Source organism: Carlito syrichta, unplaced genomic scaffold (genome assembly GCF_000164805.1).
Source record: "Carlito syrichta isolate Samal-C Ts95f unplaced genomic scaffold, Tarsius_syrichta-2.0.1 Scaffold113541, whole genome shotgun sequence".
Classification (NCBI taxonomy): Eukaryota; Metazoa; Chordata; class Mammalia; order Primates; family Tarsiidae; genus Carlito; species Carlito syrichta.
In genome coordinates this window covers 361,979-384,829 of record NW_007057637.1, presented here as the reverse complement: position 1 = coordinate 384,829, position 22,851 = coordinate 361,979, and the positions used below count along the sequence as shown (strand labels likewise).

Below are 22,851 nucleotides of genomic sequence, written 5' to 3'. Positions count from 1 at the left end.
GGAGTGCAGTGGCCGCTCCCAGCCATCGCAGCCTCGACCTGCTGGGTTCCTGCGATCCTTCCGCCTCAGCCTTCCAAGTAGCTGGAATTACAGGCACGCGCTACCATGCCCGGCTGATTTTTTGATTTATTGTAGAGATGAGGTCTCGCTGCCCAGGCGGGTCTCGAACCCACGGGCTCAGGCAATTCACTCACCTCAGCCTCCCAAAGGCACGGGATTACAGGCTGAGCCACCGAGCCCGGCTCACGTAAGGTTTTAAAGGGGCAGCTTTAAATGGACCACCTTATACCTTTCTGAGATAATGACTACAAAGTAATCTAAAATCTTGACAGGATCATCTCACACTGTGCTAATGAAGCTAAGTACAAAAATAAACTAGATGTTGAGGGTAATATTTGACTTTCATAACTCCAACTTAAATGCTTGTGTTCATCAAAATGATTTCATTTTCTTTACATGCTTATCTCATGGTGTGTAAGCATTACAAATATAAACTGATACACTAATTCTAATACTACTTTTATTGATGTTTTTATAAATAATATATATTGGAGTTATAGTTAAGGTTTCATTTTTTTAAAGGATTCCACTAATAACATTTTGATCTTTTTAGTGTTTTAAACTTCAAACTGTTTAGTCTAAACAATTTTTCTTTTTTAAGAAGTCAATGAATTCAAAGACAAATAACTTTAAAGTTCTTATGAGTTCTTTAAAATGCAATTTCTTCAAATTAGCGAAGCATGTGGAATCAACAAACAATGGGGGGAAAAGACATGTGCATGCACAGCTGTGTGTGTGTGTGTACGCACGTGTGTGTACATGCCAGCTACAATCCTTAATGTGAAACAGAATTTTAGTTCAAGGCAAGTACAAACAATTGCATGGGAAGGCAATAAACAAGGCAAAAGACCCAAATGGTACCTTTATTTTATGATGTTCAACAAATTTTCCATAGGAATTGACATAGGCCACAGCCTTTTCCCTCAAAGACAACTTGTAGCCCCAATTTAGAGAGCCGATGTAGTTCTGAATGGCTTCTGTCATTGTCTCCCAGTTGTGCTTCACTGAGAAGAAACAATCAGGGTGAAAATGTAAAGTGAACTTTACCTTTTTTTCTTTGTTTCTTTTTTTTTAGAGACAGGGTCTCACACTGTTGTCCAAGCTGAAGTGCAATAGTGCGATCATAGCTCACTGCAGCCTTGACCTCCTAGGCTCAAGTGAACCCTGCTGCCTCAGCCACCTGAGTAGCTAGAACTACATACAGGTGTATGCCACCACACTTGGCTAATTTTTTTTTTGTAGAGATGAGGTCTCACTGTGTCACCAACTGGTCTTGAACTCCTGGCCTCAAGTGATCCTCCTGCCTTGGCCTCCCAAAATGCCTGGATTACAAGCATGAGTTACCATAACTGGCTATGAATTTTACTTTTAATGGTAAATTATATGTAACCACACATGAGCCATACTATATATTGCTTTAAAAATCAAGAAGTGGACAAAAGAAAGTTAGCAACTTAAATCTTTTTTAATGCAAGCTACAGTTTATACTCTTCCTATTTTATATTACAAAGCATGTGCAAAAATCAGAGTTCTGAAGAGAAGAAAACTAAGAGAAACCCATGAAGGAGAGAGTAGAGGAAACGGCCTCACAAGGCCATACCTATCATGGTGCAAGGCAGGTGGCTCACCTCATCTCAGGAGCACCTTCCAAAGCCCTTTCTCACTCTATGGGGCCATCTCCATTTGGCCACTTGGATGGGAAGCAGCTTCAAGTCAGTGAGCATGGTGCACTCACCTCTCCAAATCAGCAGCTCCACCCCCACTCCATTCATGGGGTGGTGGTTTCATGGCAGTGAGTATCTTATATTTCTTTACAATAAATGTGGCTCCTGCTCATTGCTGCCCACCTCTTACATCACAATGTTCACCCAGTCCTTTTGAAGGCAGGCTAGGGTTCAACTGTGGGGACTCTGCATCATCCCTGTATCATCTAGGTGGGATTTACTGCATGGTGTTCACCTGTCTACTGATGTTGGATCCCGAAGGTCACACCAGTCTTCGTGCAGCTCCATGCTTACAAGATGCGGAGGCTAGCCCAGGGCTCCTGTCATAACTGGATGAAATTCCCAAAGACCCAAGGCAACAGAGGTCAAAGGTCACATCTGGAGACTCACCCCATCTACCTCTCTCAAGAAATGCCCCTCACTCATCCAGGGACATGGGACGTCACTGTGCAGGAAAGGGAGAGGACTAGGAAATATGTCTAGTTCTTGTTCTTGTAAGAGACACTCTATATTAGAGCTTCTCAAACCTGAGGCACCCAATGTCAGGATCCCCTGGGAATCCTGCTGAAATATATAAACTACAGAATCAGGAGTGGGACCTCAGAACCTGTGCAGTTCAAGAACTCCCCCAGGAGATTCTGATATGCCAAGTCTGTGGACCGGGATTTTGAAACCACTTGCCCTACTGTTTTACTGATATGTTTAGTCCTGTACCAGTATCACATCCTTAAATACTGATGGGAAAAGTCACCCTCTATACCTTCTCAAAGGTTGCTTAGCTATTCTCACAAATCTACTTTTCAATAGGAACTTTAAAATTATCAATTTCCAAAAAGAAAAAAAAATATCTCATTGAGATTTTTCCTGGACTTACATAAAACTTACGAATTCATTTTGAAATATCATAGTATCTTCACAATATTGAGACATCCCTTCTAAAATCAGAGTATTTTTTTTGTTATGCCTTTATATTCTTTCCTTATAGATCCAGTACACTCCCGGTTGAACCTTTTCCAAGGTGGTCTACCATTTTTTTGTTACAATTTTCCATTATATTTTTAACTTGTTATTGCTGGTACATAAGGAATCTATTGGTTTTTGCCCATTTATCTTATAAACCATCAACTTACAGTCAGTTCTAATATTTCTTGTTCTAATATTAGCTCCAATTAGTTCCACTATTTTTTAGTTAAATCTCACATATTTTAGGTATCTTGTATATAATTTATACAATGTAACTCATATTACAAATTTAAAATATCTTTTTATTACTCCTTGTCCAATATGAGCACTTCCTCTTTCCTGCTTGTCCTTTGTGTGCACTGGCCTGAAGCTCTAGAACAGTGCAAATATCAGCAGTGAGAGTGGGTGGGCAGACAGCCCATCTGAATCTTGACTTAATGTAAATATCTCAAGTTCTTCCCCATTAAAAATGTGCTTCTACACTGGGCATGGTGGCTCACACCTGTAATCCCAGCACTTTGGGAGGTGCCTGAGCTCAGGGGTTCGAGACCAGTCTGGGCAATCTGGCAAGATCTCATCTCTATAATGAATAAAAAAATTAGCCAAGCATGATGCCTGTAGTTCCAACTACTTGGAAGGCTGAGGCAGAAGGATCTTCTGAACCTAGCAGCAGGTCGAGGCTGTGATGGCCTTGAGCATGCCATTGCATTCCAGCCTGGGTGACAGAGTAAGACTCTGGCTCAAAAAAAAAAAAAAAAAAAGTGCTTCTGATTTGATTTTCCTGTATCATGTAAAGTGGTACCAGTTTTTGTAAAAAGCAAGAATGGAAGTGCGTTTTATATCTAGTGGCTGTAGAGCTGAAATCCCAGCTGTCATGTCCTTGGTCACGTGTATTCCTTCAGAACGCAACTGGAGAAGATCTGCCAATGCTTGTCCTAGAGTCTTGGCCACCTGACTCTAGGGCTGTAGTTTTCTATTTTTAGACTCTCTTTCTGTATCATAGTCATTTCAGCTTCCTTTCTAAGTTTTAGAACAGTTTAAATTATAGAGTAAGTGCCTGCTCCTTGAAGACCTAGGGAAATTTACTTGGTAAGCTAACAGCTTTTACTGAGAACTGGGTTCCTACACTATGTTTTCTTTGATAATTCAAGTCAATTCTGGTCATTCATACTTTCCTAGAAACTATTTCTTTTCACTGAGGTATTTAACATAACTGCTAATTTGTATACTAAATTTTTTTTTGTTTCTTTCCTATCTATAGTTATACTTCGTTTTGTTTCTTTCCGATCTATAGTTTCTCATACCGAATATTGCATAATTGTAGAGTCTTTTCCCCTTATTTCCTTGATTGAATTTGCCAAAGGTCTACCTAATTATTTGTATTTTCAAATACACTCATGGTTTTGTTTACCAACTCTATTGAGGGGGAGCTAACATGGATTTCTGGAGTCTTTTGTTTGCTTGTTTTTTGCTTATATTCTACCTTTCTGGCATTAACTGCCATTACTTTTATTTGTATTTCCCCACTCACCTTTTCTCATCTATTTAAAAATTCCCCATCTATCTAAAATTTTAAATAGGAAACTTAAACTTCTGTATTTTCAGCAATTATCTTTTTTGGGTTTTAAGTATGTGTCTTATAAATAGCACACGGAAGAATTCTGCTGTTTACTTAACCTGATAATCTGCCCTATTCAGTTTTATTCTGATGAGTAATATGACTGCTCTTATATCTGGCATCTTATTTTCTTGAAAATTTTTTTTGTTTTAAATTACAGTTTCATGCTGCTTCTCTTTTTATTTATCCTTTACTAACTTTTCTTTGTACATTTTCCCTTTTCCTGTTAAACTTTTACTTGGAAGTTCTACATTCAACTTTCTAAATCAGGAAATTATCTATGAGGATGAACCCAAAAATCAGAATTTACTTATAAAAAATTGTGTATTTATTCTTGCATAGTTAAACTTCAGTCACCTTCCAAGTATTCTCTGGTACAATATGCCTACCGAGATGCTTCTTCCACTGCTCAAAATGGTTTTCGAACTCGTCAATTTTGAAATCGTTTAGCACTTCTGCTGTTTTTGTTTCACCTCTTCCATGTCGGTAAAACATTTCCCTTTGAGGACTATTTTTATTCAAGGAAATGAAAGAGTCGCTCAGGACAAGACTGGGTGAAAAGGGAGAGTGAAACATGGGGGTCATGCCATTTTTTATCAAAAAATGCGGAACACTCAGCATGGTATAGGCGGTGTGCTCATACATCACCCATCAAGCCGGGCTCGGTGGCTCAGCTTGTAATCCCGCGCCTTTGGGAGGCGGAGGTGAGTGGATTGCCTGAGCCCGCGGGTTTGAGACCCGCCTGGGCAGCGAGACCTCATCTCTACAATAAATCAAAAAATCAGCCGGGCGTGGTAGCGCATGCCTGTAATTCCGGTTGCTCGGAAGGCTGAGGCGGAAGGGTCGCCGGAGCCCAGTAGGCGAGGCTGCGGTGACCGGGAGTGGCCACTGTACTCCAGTCTGGGCGACAGAGTGAGACTCCAACTCAAAAAAAAAAAAAAAAAAACCACCCATCATGAAATGGGCAAACACAATGAAAGAATCTCAAAAAAATCACTGAAGCCAAACATAGCCTCTCACAACAACGCTAGCTGGTACACTGATGTCCATGGGTTCCTAGAACACTTACCTAGAGGGGGACGTCTGTACTATAAGAAGCCAGTTCTCCAAAGAAAAAAAATTCCATTTTTTGGGGAGGGTCCCCTTCATATACATTTTAAACTTATTTTCACTTATATTAACATCAAGAACGGAAGTACCTAAAACACTCTTCCAGAACATTCTGTTGACTTCTCTTGCCCATGTATTGAGCCTACGCATAAGCACTGCTAAACCCCAAAATGCATGCAGTGACTAGCTAAGTATTCCTCGGTTAGCACCTTAAAGTTGACATAGGAAGCGGATTGTATATAGGGAACTTTGAGGAATCTCATATAAGATTTTACTCACTCAAGGAACTAGAATGTATTTAGAAATGTTCAGTCTTTAGAACAGAGTTAAGCACATCAACTGATCCCTTCCATGAAGCACAGTGATGCAGCAGACGTCCCACTATCTCTTCTCTGAGAGTGCAGAATCCACTCAACACAAGAAGGCAGGGCAACACATCAAAGGTCCCAGCTAGTATACTATGCAAGTCTAATGTCACCCACCAAAGCTGCCTCTACTTACTGCGTCCCCATCACAGACCCAGTGCTGTGACTCAGCCCTTCATGCCCCTATGTCCCCATCACAGAGCCAGTGCTGTGGCTCAGCCTTTCCCAGCCTCTTCCTCATCACTGAGGCTTTAGAGTTTTCTTCCCACTTGGACTCAAGTATCACAGAAAAGCTTTTAATTTTAAAAAGTGACTCCTTAACTACCTGCCAAATCAAAACATACCTAATTAAATCCTACTCCAGTAGACCTTTCTGCAACACTTAACTCAAGTTAGTACTCTTTTTAGACTCTCTAAGTCCCAAATCGTGATCTTAAAACATCAATTCCTCCTGGTTTCTGAGACACAACTCCCCTGTGTCTCCTCCTCTTCCTCAACACTTACCCTAGGAAGTAAGCTATCTCAGCATTCTGTCTTCTACTCTTTTCAGTTTATTCTTTTTTTGTTGTTGTTGTTGTTTTGAGTTGGAGTCTCACACTGTCGCCCAGACTGGAGTGCAGTGGCTGCTCCCGGCCACCGCAGCCTCGACCTGCTGGGCTCTGGCGATCCTTCCACCTCAGCCTTCCGAGTAGCTGAAATTACAGGCACGCGCTACCATGCCCAGCTGATTTTTTTATTTATTGTAGAAATGAGGTCTCGCTGCCCAGGCGGGTCTCGAACCCGCGGGCTCAGGCAATCTACTCACCTCAGCCTCCCAAAGGCGCAGGATTACAGGCTGAGTCATCTTCTCAGTTTATATATTCCCAATTCCTAAGTCTTTAGCTGTCACCCACATACTGAGACTCACACCAGCTCTAGCCCAGCCTTCTCTTGAGAACACACCTTCCCATATGGCCAACTCCACCAGTTGCTCCCGAGGCACCAAGGGAACGTCCACGCAAGATGAAGGACTTGGGGAGAGGAAGGGTTATCAAATGTGAAGAACTACCCAGAAATTAAACTACCAAACCGCCAAGCCGAGAGGCCTCATCCAACCTACTCCCAGCTGGTACTTGTTTGACCTAAAGCTCTCCATTGTTTGACTGCTTGGGGAAATGTGTCCGGTCTCAACTCATTATCCTGAACTCAGCCACGTCCAGGCACTAAACCAAATCCATTGGTGCTTTCCATCTCAAGGAATGGTAGTTCATTTTCACCAAGTCCCTCTTTCTGGATTCCTCCCTCACCATCTATCCTGCCATGACCTGGATGGCCTGTCACAGTTACCTGGCTAGACATCTGTGACACATTAAACATGAACATGCCCACATCTACTGACTGTATCCACATCTCTGGGGAAAGAGACAAGATGTTTGTAATTCTTTTAAAACTCCTCAAGACATTCTGATACACAGTAAGTCTACATTGAACTGGTTACCGTGCCCAATTAATTGTATGCCTTCATTCTCTCTAAATCTATCTTATATGCTCCAGCCTGACTTCAGTCTTTGCTCGGGCTTCTGTCATTTCTTGCCCCCTCTTCCCTGTCTTTTCCTCTCCCTCCTAAGTTCTTCAGTGCCATCAAAGATGTGAAAGCTGTCAGAATCAAAATGGAGTCGTGTGTTTAAACAACAAAACAAAACCCTGACAAAGAGAGCCAGGGAAGGCCACAGAGGGCTCTCTTGCTTGTATGCCTGATAACAAACCTATCACAGAAGACTGCAAAAATCACAACCTTGCACAAAAATACATCTACCCATAAACTGCCTGCCCAACTTGGGACTGAAGTCACCCTCATTTAATAATAATTATTTCAAAGCAATTATGCAATTATCATTTTTCCTTTAAAGGCCTTTGTCTTCATTCATCTCCCTAAATATGTACATAGTTTACTATGGTGTGTGTTTTCCCATCACAATACAAAATTCCAGAATCAACATTATTTTCTCTTACGGAGATTCTAACTGTTATCTAGGTTGACAACAGTATCCAAAATCTAAGCTGTAATTAATGCTCCTCTCCTGCTTAAACTTCTCAACACTTTTGTTAGCTTTGAGGTAAAATTTAACTCCTTAAAATGGCATTGAAGGGCCTTCATGATCTGCTCACCTCCCTAATCTCATTTCTTCTAACATCCTCACGCATTTTTCATTCCAGCTGCTCACTATGCCCCAGATACACTATATTTTCTCACATCTCCATAGTTTTAATCCAGCTGCTTCCTATCTTAAGTGTCCTACTTCTCTATGACCTTCAAGGTGTAGTTCAAGGGTCACCTTGTCCCAAAAACTTTCCTTGACAACCCCATCCCAGACCCTCAAGGCTACATTAAGTGTCCGTTAAGTCAACACTCAAAATAACACCATTAATTACAGCGCACTGAATGGACTCCCTTGTCTCTCTCCTACCAGTCTCTGCACTGCTCATGGATAAGAGTTCTTTTCCTCACCTCGGGATCCCCAGAGTAGAGCCACTAAATGTATATTGGGGGAATCTGTTTTCCACCTCTCACTAAGCAAAGACATATATACATCCACTGAGAAAACAAAAAACATTATCACAATAACAGATAAAATTCAAACACTATCCCTTGTTATTCTGTTTTCTTTATAATTGAAATAAATCTAGAAATAGTAGTTAGTCACACTTTCACATTCTGCTAAGGTCTAGAATTACTACAGCTGAAACAATTCCTTCCCTAGGAGTAGGCCCATCTTTATGTCCTCTTTGCCTGGCTGACACACAGTGTTTTCCTAATGAATGTTTATTAAATGAATTTAAAATTCAACTATAAAAGTATGAATTACACACCTTGTTTATTATACTCCCAGCCAAATTTCCTTGAGTCATGTAATGCCTGTCCCAAAAGGGCAGCTTGATGCATCAATTTCTTAGGAATACAGCCTACATTTACACAAGTGCCACCGAGACCTGAAGAAGAAAATAACAGTTTTAATGTGAGTGTGAGTGTGTGCATGTGGTTTCACACACCTGCTCAGTGTTACTGTACTAAAATACGCAGAAATGACAAGCTCAAATGGTGGTGGGGACAATATCCCATGCCAAAACAAGACACAATTGATTAGCCCAGACTTTCTAACCAAGGGTCCGTGGAGGAGACGTAAGGATGAGCAAAAAGATGGATATGCATGTAAAAACTTTTCTGGGGATAGAGTCCAACACTTTCAAGTGAGTCTAAGCCTCAAAGGGATTAGAACTATATTAGATGAATAACATATACACACCAAGGGTCAGAATCTCAGCTCCCAGTCTTTCACTTCCCATTACTCTGACTCCTTTGAGCCAAGAGTTGTCTACCACACACTGCCCAGTGATATTCACTCTGAATCTTGAACAACACAAAACAGATCATGCAAGAGAGTGCCTCTTTGCATGGCAGAATTCAAATGTTTCCTCATTGATGACAGTCCCTTATGGTTCACCAGATAAGCAGTATTATTTCTGGAAAGGAAAGGGAGAGGGGGAGGAGAAAAGAGGGAAGTGAGCAGGAGAAGGGAGAAAAGACAAGTATCCAAACACCACAAGAATATTACCCAAAAAATCAAGGCAGATTAGCTTTAGTATATGAAATTCCAGGCAACAACTTTTTGAGTATGTTTGAATTTTAACAAACTATTCTCACATTTTAACAGTCAGGGTTCTGGCAGGAAAGAAAAGACATATTCAAGCTGGGGGAGCTGAAGAGAGTTTACAGAGAAATCATTACCACAGGGTGGACAGGAAGAGCCAAAAGGATCCCGTAACCTAATGACAGAGGAGACCCACTGGCAGCCCCATGTGACCAAGGAGAATGAGTGAGTGCACCCACCTAGAGGGAGCTGGCTACGGGGTATCTTCCATGGGAGGATGGAGCTACCCAGCAGGGAAGGAGCCAGACTAAGACCCCAGCTCTGCTCTCCTCTCTTCCTCACATCTCCTCTCATTGCCCCAAACTGGCCAAACCGGTTTCCACTAGAAGCCAGAGGGTGAGGCTGCCAACTGATCAGTCTTTTGGGACACCGAGCTGGGCAGGGACAGAGGGAAAGTGTGTTTGAAGCATAAACAGAAAAGATCCAGCACCAAATCTATTCGTTCTATTTTACAGTGGGGGATGGGACAAGGAAAGATAGGCGTGTGAGTCTACACTACACAGCAGAGTCATGAGACTAGAGCCACCTAGGTTCCTTACTAAATTAAACTGTAATGATTATACACACTAAATCTACTATCATGCAGCCATCAAAGTAGTACAGTCATTATTAGAGCCATCATTATAAAACTGGTGCAGAAACACAGAAAAATGTTTATGACAAATTTAGGTGACCATGATTATATGACAATACTAGCACATTGGGGTCATGGGAATTTTTTCTTTACCTTTCCAACATCACAACTTATTAATGAAACAGGCTAGTTGAACTTCTTGAGATGGCTGAGAATTAAATGAGATTACTAAAAGCAAATAATGTATGTAATGAGCAAAAACAACATAGGAAAACAGCTTACCCCAGGATGTGCCTTGAGGTGATGGGACCACAAAGTCTAGCACCATAACTTTCTTTCCCAAAATGGCAGCTTCCTACAAAAAAAAAAAAAAAAACTACACATAAAGATCTTCTCATTTTTCTAACACTCCCCTGGTATTTCTCTCCCCTAAATGACAACAGACCGGTTGTGTGCGATAGCATGGTCTTTTCCCTGAATTAAACCAGCAATTACAATAAAAGCTTAGACTGTAACATTACAATTCATTTTTTTTAAGTAGAAGAAATGCTTCTTGGTATCACCAGGAAAATTATTTATGAGTTTCATTTCTGTGTTCATACCTTCGCACACGCAAGGCCACCCGAACCACCACCAATGACAATGAGATCATAATCATGTGCTGCATCTTCCTGAAGGAGCTTCTGCAACAAACCACTCTGATGTGCCTATGGTTTCATGAAAGGAGATACAATTTTGCATGACTTAAAGTTTTAAAATTGCTTACTTGCACCCTATGTTAAATCAGTATGGGTTTCTTTTATTAAAAATCTTAGAAATAATCTATAATTTACCTAAGCAGGAATTTTAAGTTTATCTGGATGCTATTCAAAAATAGGATCCAACTAATTAGCACTTATGCCAAAGTATACATTTTTTTGTCCCTTCCATCTATCACCTGACATCTAGACATATGCCACATAACCCAGAAGGTGATAGTTCTTCATCTTTATCAGATGTGGTCATTTTCTTTGGTCTTATCATCAAAATATTATAGTCAAGTGCAGAAATAACCAAGATCATTTTCTAATATCCCTGTTCACCTGTGCTAGTTTTCATTTCAAAAACAATTCTTATTGCATCATCAGCACATTTTTTCACGGTTTCTCACAAACTGATCTAAATTTTGTAGCTGTACTAGTAAACTTCCTATACAACACAACATCTCATTTTTTTCTTTCAGCAATGATCATGAAACTGGCCCTGCATCATAGTCTCTTGTTCTTCTGGTCGTCCTTGTAACCAGAAGTAGCTTAGACGAGGACAGAGATTCAATATGTGATTTAGAAACAGACTTCTTTATGCAAAGTCAGTTGTTCAACCCCAATATCTTGGTTTTAGGAACACCATGCTCAGAACCAGCCCTTCCTGTGAAGCATAACAGGTGCTTCATTAACTATGGGGACTCACTAGGTGCCATGTGTTCCACAGAAGAATGGGTCCCTAAGAAAGCCTGTGACCCATTCTAAAAAGAACTCCTTTGAACACCTTACTTTTAGGTGCCCTTAGGCAAATCCATCTCCTAAGGATCTGCCATCCAATAACTATTTTTCCATCTTGAAACAGAATTGCTACTGCTGCATCTCCAGATTCATTCTTTGACATCATTTTCTAGGTTAGGATTGACAAGACCAGCACTTCAGAAGATGCTTAGGGGCTATCATTATAGGACTTACCACCATGTACATTGGGTTATAGCTTCTAGGACTAATAAAGCAGGTTGTTACCACATAAGGATGCTGATCACAGATTAACACACAATGTAGACACTCTTTTTTCCCCAAGAAAAATATAATTTTTAACTGAAACCTCAAATATAAGTATTTAATCAATTAATCATTTATTACTAATATTTGCATACATATATAAAGGATATAACACAGTAGAATTTTAATAAAATAATTATAAAATAAGAACCCTATTTAATAAACATTAATTTTTCATCTATCACTGTCTTAACTGACAGCTCATGTTCATTTCTAACATTCCTGGAATCAAAACATCAAAAGTCACAGGCCTTTGAAAAGCACCCCAGGGTTAGCAGTCTTGACAGGAATTCTAATTACCTTGGACAAGAATGTAAGCACTGACCTAATTTTCCTGGTGAAACAGCCCTAGTTTCTCTCTCCACCAGGAGGAAAAGACCTGGGATATCTCCAGGGTGGCTCACCTGTTTTGTCCTGGGCCTTCATGCAAAAACCTTCTTCTTAGCTTCTGAAGCTCAGATTGACAGAAAAGCTAATTTACCTTAAAGTAATCAAGATTATCTGATAACTACTATACATGCTTCTCCACTTTACAACTTCTAAAAAATGAATAACTGGATTTCCAAAAATCATTTCCCCCTTTTAAATACTTTTTTTTAAAAAACAAAATTTGAACGAACAGCATTGAAGAACATAGAATATAATTATTACCTGGAAAGTTCGGTCACATCCACCCACATGCACTTTATTCACAAAAATATTGGGCACAGTTTTCTGATTAGTGATTTCTGACAGCATTTCTTGAACCTTAGTGCCATCATCTAAAGAATAAAAATTATATAAAAAATTGAAGAGGGTTCCAAATCATTGTGAACTAAAGTGTTAACAACACCCAAATGCTCACATGAACACCCATAATAGGTCAGTGTGTTATGTAATTTTATAAAACAATGACTCAAGAAGGGAAAACACCCATGCTTTCAAAGAACACCTTAAAAAAAATAAAGATCAATCTGCTGATTCCTTTGGAGATAAACCCTTCAAAATTAGATTTGGTTGTATAATTCAATGACTAAGGCAAGACAGATTAAAAACCCTCTTTAAGACAGAGAGAGTCAACAGAAATGTGAGAGGATGTGGAATGTGAGCATCAAGATCAAGAAGCCTCAGGGACACACACACAAGCACTCTATCTCCCAACTTTTTAACACTCCTGAGACATTTACAAAACTGCATTATGTATTAATCCAAAAAGTTACAATAAATGACAAAAAAGCAAAATAATAATAATGATAGCCCTCTTTAAAAAGTAAATATCAAGATAAAATCTGCTGCAACCATAACTCATAAAATACCTCTTGCAATTACACTTGAAAGATTTTTATGATTATAATCCAAAATTTATCCTCCCCTCCTAAAAGTAAAACTGGTCCACAACACAACTATTAATACTTAATACTACCTCATTTAATATACTATTTAGAAAAGACAGCAAGATTCTAGAGCATTTCACTCATTAAGGCGACTTGGTTAAAATGAGTCAGCAAAGTTCTGTGATGGCAGAGATCAAATTTGTTCTGTTCATCTCCATGTCTTCCTCCTCTGCAAAGCACCTCATGTGCAATGTGCTGAATTAACATTAGATGCATAGATGCCAAGAATTCAAAAGTATAAAGTTAAAAACATAATGTACTCTCCCTCGTGGATAATACAGTCAGGAAATAGGAGAAGATCCTTTTCATTTATTACATCTTAATCTACTTTGCTAGAGAGTTGGCAGACACATCTGAAATGCCTCAAGGACTTCAAAGGGAGCAGCTTATATATCTTCCTCCCACTCCCTTCCCTCAACTATGGAAAATGCATAAATCAAGAAGCCTACACCAAATTATCTGTCACATAAGGGTTCATTTTCTGCATGGTTGAATACAGACAAAAATGGCTCATCTAACGCAGAGACAAGAGTAATTTGAATTGAACAAAATGAATGGAAAGAAGTCAATCTTGCTGGCATTTATAACAAACAACACTACATAGTAACCATTCTACTTACCAACTTGATCAAGTTCCAAGATGTTACATTCAACTCCCAAAGAAGAAAAGAGTTCTTTGACCTGTAATAAAAATTTACCTAAATTTCAATCCCATGAAAGATTCATCAGTTATGAAATATGGGCATAATGAGGGATGTCCAAAACAAATGTTCTTAAGGAATATGAGTTCTAGCCAATAGTCTGTTGTTGTTGTTGTTTTCCCCCTGTCCCCTACACTCTTTCCCAGAATAACTTCAGGCCATCACTTGCATTCTTTTTACTGCCTCCTTATGACTCCCAAATCTACAACTTTTGCCCAAATCTCTTTTCTGAACTCAAGACAGGCAATATACAAGGGGGACCAAAAAAAAAAAAAAAAAAACACCAGAATTTACTTATTTAAAAAACTGTTTATAATTCTTGCATATTTAAACTTCAGTCGCCTTCAAAATGCTCTCCGTTTGATGAAATATACCTATTGAGATACTTTTTTCCCATGACTCAAAACAGTTTCGAACTTGTCAATTTTGATGCTTTTTAGTGCTTCTGCCATTGTTTCACCTCTTCCACATAGGCAAATGTTTCCCTTTGAGAATTTTGCCATCGAGGAAACAAAATAAGCCTCTCAGGACTCTCAGGATGAGACTGGGTGAATAGGGAGGGTGGGGCATGGGGGTCACGCCATTTTCTGGTCAAAAACTGCTGAATGCTCAGTGTGGGCAAGTATGTTGTCATGACAGAAGAACCAGCTACCTGTTTGCCACAGCTTGGGATGTTTCTTCTACAAACTGTGACACAACCTTCTCAAAACTTCCAGATAAAAACTTTTGTTGACTGTTTGATCTGGAGGAACAAATTCCAAGTATACTACAAAGGGCCTGTCCTCCAAAAGATAATTCTGATTTTTTTTGGGGGGGGGGTCCTCTTCACATATTTTCTCACCTGCATGTCTCATAGGCACCTCACAGGCAACATGCCAAAAATATAACTCACCTCCTTCCATGTACCTTTTTCCTCTTTCTTCATTTCCTTTCAATAGTCATTAAACCATTCAACAAATTTTCATCCATCCAACACTTTGAATGGGTCATTCACTGTTCTAAGTACTGAAGATACAACAATAAACCATACACAATTCCTGCCCTCTGCTAAGGGAAACAGACAAGTGAAGTGACAACTTCACTAAGGCATTATTCTCCAGTTGCTTAAACAAAACTCCCCCTAGAGCCTTGCTACTCAAACAGGGCCAGAGGATCAGAAAAGCACAATATTACCCAGGAGCTTACCAGACATGCAGAATAGGGACCAGAAGCAGAATCTGCACCTTAACAATTCTGCCAAGCTCTGATTAGGAATCATTTTAATGCCTCCCTATCTTCCTTTCCCACGTGAACTCCCCATCCATCCAATTACAATAGTTCCTAAGTCTTAGTAAGTCTCTATGTTGAACTGGTTCATCTTTCTAGTTCTCCACAGTTGCTAATTTCATTTGATCACCAACAATGAATACTGGAAATTCTCAGTAATACCCTAAGAGGTCTCTCTGTATCAGCTTTGTCCTCTCCAGTTCTCAAAATTGCAGCCAAAGTGTTCTTTCACAACCCACCTTTTACGACATTACTTAAAACCCTCAGTGCCCTCAGCCCTCAAGATAAAATCCAGAGGTTCCACTTCCAGAATGGAAGAGTGAGCTGACTGGTGAAACATCCACAATTGGGGGAAATTATTTACAATCGCCATTTACAGTATCCAGAAAGTCCCTAAAGGCATTTAGCAAATGAAGAAACATTTATTCAAGAAAATCTACTAAATCTCAATTAGAACAGGGAAAGGCTGAAGCATCTGCATTCTGATACTGCCCTTTCCCTCCCCTGACCTAGAGTAGCTGATGGGAGCTCCACTCCAAGTGAGTGTGGGCCAAAAAACCAGGCTCCCGAGCCCTGATCAGGAAGAACACAATAATGCCGGCTTTCACCACTTTTATTCCAAATAGTACTGGAGTCCTAGCCAGAGCAATAATGCAAGAAAAAGAAATAAAACACATTCAAATTGGAAAAGAAGTAAAATTATCTCTGTTCACAGACAACATGATCTTATATGTAGAAAACCTACACCAGCACTCTTAGAATAAACAAATTCAGCAAAGTTGCAGGACATGAAATCAACACACAAAAATCAGTTGCTTCTCTATATATTAACAATGTACAATACAAAGTGGAAAAGAAAAGAAATTCCATTTACAATAGCACAAAGAATTATATACTTAGAAATAAACATAACCAAGGAAGCTTTGCTTGTACATTGAGAACTACGAATGTTGGTGAAAGAAATTAAATATGACACCAATAAATAAAAAGAATTCCCATGTTCATGAATGGGAGGACCTTATATTGTTAAGATGTCAACAGTACCCAAAGCAACCTACAGATTTAACACAATCCTTATCAAAATCCCAATGATCTTTTGCAGAAATAGAAAATCCAACCTATAATTCATATGAGATTTTGAGGGACTCTGAATTGCCAAAACAATCTTGAAAAAGAAGACCAAAATTAGAGCTCTCAAGCTTCCTGATTTTAAAATTTACTATAGAGCTATAGTAATCAAAACAGTGCGGTACTGGCATAAAAAACAGACATACAGACCAATGGAAGAGACTAGAGAGTTCAGAAATAAAGACATATGTATATTAAGTTATTTTTAACAAGGGTTCCAGGATCATTCAATGGGAAAAGGATCATCTTTTCAACAAATGATGTGGAGAAAACTGACTATCCACAAGCAAAAGAATGAAATTGGACCCTTACCTAACACCATGTATAGTAACTAACTCAAAATGAATCAAAGACCTAAATGTAAGAGCTAAAACTATAAAACTCTTAGAAGAAAACATAGGGCAAAAGTATGACGCTGGATTTGGCAATTATTTCATGGATATTACAGCAAAAGCACAAGTACAAAAAAAAAAAAAAGCACACCTCACAAAAACTTAAAACTTTTTTTTTTTTTTTTTTTAGTTGGAGTCTCACTCTGTCGCCCAGGCTGGAGTGCAGTGGCACGCTCACGGTCATCTCAGCCTCGACCTGCTGGGCTCAGGCAATTCTTCTGCCTCAGTCTTCCAAGTAGCTGGAACTACAGGTATGTGCTACCACACTGCCCAAGCTAGTCTTGAATCCCCGAGTTTAGGCAATCCTCTCACCTTGAATCCCCGAGTTTAGGCAATCCTCCTAAGTGCTGGGATTACAGGCTTGAACCACCATGACCAGTCAAAAAACTTAAAACTTTTGCGTATCAAAGGGCTCTATCTACTCAGGAGGCTAAAGCAGGAAGATCACTTGAACCCAGCAGTTCGGGGCTGTAGTGCATTTTGGTTCTGCCTGTGAATAGCCACTGCACTCCAACCTAGTAAACTATCAATCAAGCAAAAAGGTAACCCAAAGAATTTGAGACGTTATTTATAATCACATATCTGATAACCAGACTATATAGGGAATTCCTAAAACTCAACTACAAAAGAGTAAAAACCCAATTAAGAAATGGATAAAGCACTTGAATAGATATTCTCAAAAGAAGATATATAAATGGTCAATAAGCACATGAAAAGATGTTCAGCATCACTAATCTTTAGTGAAATGCAGATCAAAACCACAATGAGATAACATTTCACATCCATTAGGATAACTAGTACTTTAAAAACAAAAACAGAAAATGACAAGTGTTGGTGAGGAGATAGAGAAACTGAAACCCTTTCATACTTTGGGGGAATTTAAATTAGTGTTGTCACTACGGAAAACAGAAAAACAGTTCATCCAAAACCTAAAATAGAAATACCTTGTGATCAAGCAACTCCATTTTACCTGACAGGATTGAAAGCAGAGACTCAAATAAATATTTATACATCCATGTTCATGTCAGCATTATTTACAAGAGCCAAAAAGTGGAAGCAACACGAGTCTCCATTGACAGATGAATGGGTAAACAAAGTGTGCTATATGCATCCAGTGGAATATTATTCAGCTTTAAAAAGGAAGGAAATTCTGAAACATGCTCCAAGATGGATGCACCTTGAGGACATTAACATCAGTGAAATAAGCCAAACACAATCAGACAAATACTTTATAATTCCACTCATATGAGGTACCTAGAGTAACGAAATTCAAAGACAGAAAGTAGAATGGTAGTTGCCAGGATTAGGGGAAGGAGGAACAAGGAGTTAGTATTTAATAGGTACAGAATTTCAGTTTGGGAAGATGAAAAAGTTTTGTGGATGGATGGTAGTGATGGCTGTACCACAATGTATTTAGTGCCACTTGTCTCTACACTTAAAAATGGTTAAAATGGTAAAGTTCATGTTACATATATTTTATCACAATAATCTCTTAAAAGTTAACCGGTGCAAGTGTAAATTTTTAGTCCACAAATGTATAAATACAGGACGAGGGAAACATGGCTTAAAATTAATGTGGGGAAGAAGTTTTTAAAAAATCAGAGCATTGGAGATTTCCCTTGCCCATGCCACCAGCTCTGGCATGTCTCCCTTTCTTTTCTCCCTTCTTTCTCTAAGTTTTGTTTGAAAACTTTGAGGGAAAAAATTGGGGCTTTTTCTTCACTATTTAGTTTGGGTTATTATAAATGTCCTTTAATGGTGTCTTTCCAACAAGTCTAGCTGCCTCCATATTCTTAGACTAGTTTCATACAATGGCCAGATTTCAAACCACAGATCAGATCTTGCTCATTAAGTCGGAGATGACTTTCCTTTGCCATCAGCAAGCATTTTAAGGCCTCCTCAATTCACCTTTGAAACTATACTTGCAGCTGTTTTCCAATGAATTCTCTGATTTCCTTTTCATATACCCATGTTCAGCTACACTATTTTTCCTTTTATCATCTCCTGTCTTTGCTGATACTAATCCTTTTCTCTTTCTTCCCTACTTATCCCTCAAGAACCAGCTTCATTTTCTTAGATTGTTCTGATCCTCCACAGAAGCCACCACTTTATCCTGTATTACCACAGCTCTTGTTTTTCATAGGCTCTTCTGTCTACATGAGAGCTGGTGGAGCTCAACTAGACTATGAGTTCTTGAGCAGCAAGATCAAGATTTATTCATTTTTGTGTCCCTGCAACACTAAGCACCCAATGATGCTTGTTGAAGGATATTAGTAACCTAATAAAGAATAAATCTCGCTACTTGACTCTGCAAGGGTAAGGACATATGTGGACTATGGTGCCTAATTTTGGCTGATACATTTAAGAGGTTCATGGGCTAACAACTGCACAATCATGTTAGTGAATGTCACATGTAAAGATAGATACATAAGAAAGCAGCCTGCTCCAACAGGCAAGAAAAACACTTAACAAAAGTATTTGAAGATCTGCCATCCAAATAGCAGAGTTCTTTTCACAGCGTGGGTGTCCTTTGATGGACAGAAGAGACAGGAGATGAAGCAGAGTTCTTAATTCTACCCACTGGAGCAATGCTCACCTCCAAGAGTGAGTAAATGCTTCAGGGTGGCAGATTTGGGCTCATTTAAAAAACTCCAATAATCAGAGCTATCCAACTATGTAATAAGACTCAAAGTAGTGACCACATTACTGAAAGTGATGACACACACTGGATAGAGGACCATTTTTCGTAAGATTTTCTGCATCAGAAAAGATTTGATTCAAGTGAGATCCAAGGCCATTTATTCCTTCAGCCCACATTATGTGTCTGACACTATTCCAGGCCCCAGTGATACAGCAGTGGATAGACACAGTTCTGATCTCTGGATCTTCTAAAGGACAACTCTTAAGATATAGATAGAAAACAGACCCCAGAAATGGACCAACACATATGTGAGAACCTGGCTGATGAGGAGTGAGCATTCAAGCTTGCATGGAAAGGATGAGCTCTCCAATAAATGAAACGGGAACAACTGACAAGTCATAAAAGAAGAAAACAAATTGGATCTCCACACATATCACCAACATCAATTCAGGTGGACTTAAATAAATTAGATGTGCAAAGCACTGTACAACGTTCAGGAGCTAAAACAAGAGAATGTCTTTATGATCTCAAAATAGAAACAGAGCTCCTAAATAAGACACCAAAAGCACAAACCATAAAAAGAAACTTGGAAACTTCAGTTAACCAAAAGATCCTATAAAGAGGGCAGGGGGAGCCAAATCTGGGAGATTTTTCTGATAGCATCATTTCGTTCACTGTCACTTCATTGTAACGTTGATGAAAAAATGAAACGGATTCCCAGTCAGGGCCACTGTCAGGTGGAGTTTGTACATTCTCCCATTTTCTCTGGGTACTCCAGTATCCGCCTACATCGCAAAGATGTGCATGTTAGGGTATCTGGCAGTGTTCCAGTAGGAGCACATTTTTTGGGGGGGGGCACTGTGAGTGCACCTGTAATTGGATGGCATCCTGGCCAGGGTTGGTTGCCACCTCACACCCTGAGCTGCCAGGACAGCTGCTGGCCACTGGCAACCCTGAAATGGAGTAAGCGGGTTGGAGAATGAATGAATGAAAACAAACACAAATTATTATCAAATAAAAATGTGTAAAGTAGATGATAATCGTAACATGCATGACAATAAGCAATGTGGTATGAAAGTGCTCAGTGAACCCTCATTATTTGTGATTGCTTTTGAACTGAGAAGTGGTAGGAGGTGCTCCTTACAATTTTGCTTTGCAAACATTTATTTCTTTTTCACCCACCACCACCAAACCCCCTCCTCTGATTCACCAAAAACTGGATAAATAATTATCTTCCTTGCTTTTATTAACCTTTCTTAAATATATGTAGAGCTCACATTTAATTCCATGCTTAACATTAAAAGTGGTTTGTGGTCTTTATTTAGAAGTTTGGTGATGTTTTGTGACCAGAAATATGCCACAGGAACTTAACTCTTCTTTCTATCAATTAACATATGGTAAAATTGGTTTCATTATACGTTCTTTTGCTTAAAGTCACAATTTCCAAGAACCTATCAACAATGTTAAGGACTTAATGTATTAACAAAGAATTAACATCCAAAATATGTAAAGAATGCCTACAAATCAGTACAGAAACATAAAAGTCACCCAGTAGGGAAAAAAGCAAAAGATTTGAAAATTTCATACAAGACCAAACTCAAATGGCCCGTCAACACAAGAACTTCATCTGGGAAATGCAAAATTAAAACCACAATGAAATACCATTTCATAATTGCTAGAATGGCAAAATTCAAAAATATCAACTGTTAGCAGGAGGAAATATTGATGACTGGCAGGAGGGTAAACTAGCATAACTACGTAAAAAAGAAATCTCACATTACCTTGCTACAGTAGAAACCATGTATCCTTTATAGTCCAGCAATTCCACTTCAAGACATCTACCCTAAAGTAAGTCTTTCATAAGCACACAGGGAGAACATATGTGCAAGAATAAACATGTAACTGCATTGTTTTTAAGAGCAAAGTTCTAGAAACAGCAGAATGATAGACTGTGGTATGATTCATCCTTGGGAATACTACAGCAGTGAAAACTAATTAACATGCACGAATCTCTAAAACATAACTGTTGAGGAAGAAAACTTCAGAGGATTATATATGTATGTATGATTCTATTTATACAAAGTTCCAAAACAAGGCAAAAGGCACAATCAATATTGTTTAATGATATATATGCATTTGGCGAAAGTGTAAAGAACAGTAAGCAACTTTGGGATAGCAGTTAATCCTGGGAGAGGGAGGAGACATCCAAGGAGGCTCCTACAGTACTAGTGTCATTTTATTATTCTCTAAATATATATGCATGATATATATGTCTTAAGAAACTATATCAAGTTTGAAAAACAGAATCTATAATTTCATGAACACAACTCAATAGTTCATGCTTTTGTATATTATCTCCCACATATCATTATTTCAGCTTTCTAATAACGTGAATTTCTAAATACAGAAAGTCCCTGTATCATACGCCAGTTGCCTTCCAAAGGTTCATTTCTAAATGAGTTATTTTTAAACTATGCATACATTTGTCTACAGAAGTAATGCTGGACTCCCAGCCGGCCCCCGAAAGTTAAGGTGGTGTGCCACAGAGCAGAAATTACTGCCTATCATCCTCATAACCTTGCTTTATCCTCATTTGACAAGAGGGGGACACCACGGCTTGGCAGCGTGCAGCAACCTGTTTCAAGGTCACTCAAGGTAAGAAGCGGGGTTTGAATCCAGCTCTAGCCAATCCCCAAGCGGTCGCCTCCCCTCGCACCACCCCTTACTAAGCCAAAACTGTTCTGAAAATCTTTTTCATCTTGATAAACTCTTTAATCAGGTTAAAGTCAGCGGGGAAAGAACGAGCGAGGACCCAACAGGCTGCGGTCCGAGACCACGCGGGGGAGCCGGGCCAGTCCGGCTGCTCTAGCCCGCGCGTGGCCTCGCCTCCACGTCGTGCCCGAGGGGCTGAGCACCCGGACGCCCTGGATTTCGACCCCGATCTCCCGCTGAGGGCGGAACAGGTGGCGCTCGGGCCAGGTCACGGGGGAAGACCTGGGAGAAAGGACCAGACGGGGCTCCACCGACCGCGCTCCGGGCCGAGGAAGCCACGCCCTGAGCCCTCAAAGCAGACGCCCCGCCTACCCGCGAGCTGTGTGGACAGTAGCTTTTGCTGAAGATCATCACTCGGTTGCCGTCGATGAGGCCCTGGAGGCGCCGCCGCAGCGCCTCGCGGGCCTCGGACGAGCGGCCGCTCCCGTGAGACGGCAGACGGGCGCGGCGCCCCGGCGGCGACGACATGGGCACGCCGCGGACGCTGCCCAGGCGGCGGTTGGGGACGACGCCCGCCTTCCCCGGCTGCGGCGAGGTCGGCGCCTGCGGCGGCTGCTCCAGGGTCCCGCTCTAGCTCCCGGCGAGGACCGGCCTGCTCAGAAACCGGGACGCGGCGGTTGGCGGCGGAGGGACTGGGCTGAGGGCGGTGAACGCTGCCCGCGCTGTCCAC

General features: G+C 40.1%; 1 protein-coding gene across 2 annotated transcripts in view; it reads right to left on the bottom strand.

The window, feature by feature from the left end:
* The window catches only part of TXNRD3 (thioredoxin reductase 3), a 51,283-nt gene extending 28,432 nt beyond the window's left edge, over window positions 1-22,851 (bottom strand). For both annotated transcript variants that reach the window (XM_008071653.1, XM_008071661.1), the window contains exons 1-7: window positions 22,494-22,851; window positions 13,902-13,962; window positions 12,560-12,669; window positions 10,706-10,810; window positions 10,386-10,458; window positions 8,691-8,810; window positions 922-1,064 (exon numbers count right to left, since the gene is read on the bottom strand). In XM_008071653.1, the coding sequence (XP_008069844.1) occupies window positions 922-1,064; window positions 8,691-8,810; window positions 10,386-10,458; window positions 10,706-10,810; window positions 12,560-12,669; window positions 13,902-13,962; window positions 22,494-22,649 (768 nt within the window). In that variant the 5' untranslated portion in view covers window positions 22,650-22,851. The remainder of the gene's footprint in view (window positions 1-921; window positions 1,065-8,690; window positions 8,811-10,385; window positions 10,459-10,705; window positions 10,811-12,559; window positions 12,670-13,901; window positions 13,963-22,493) is intronic.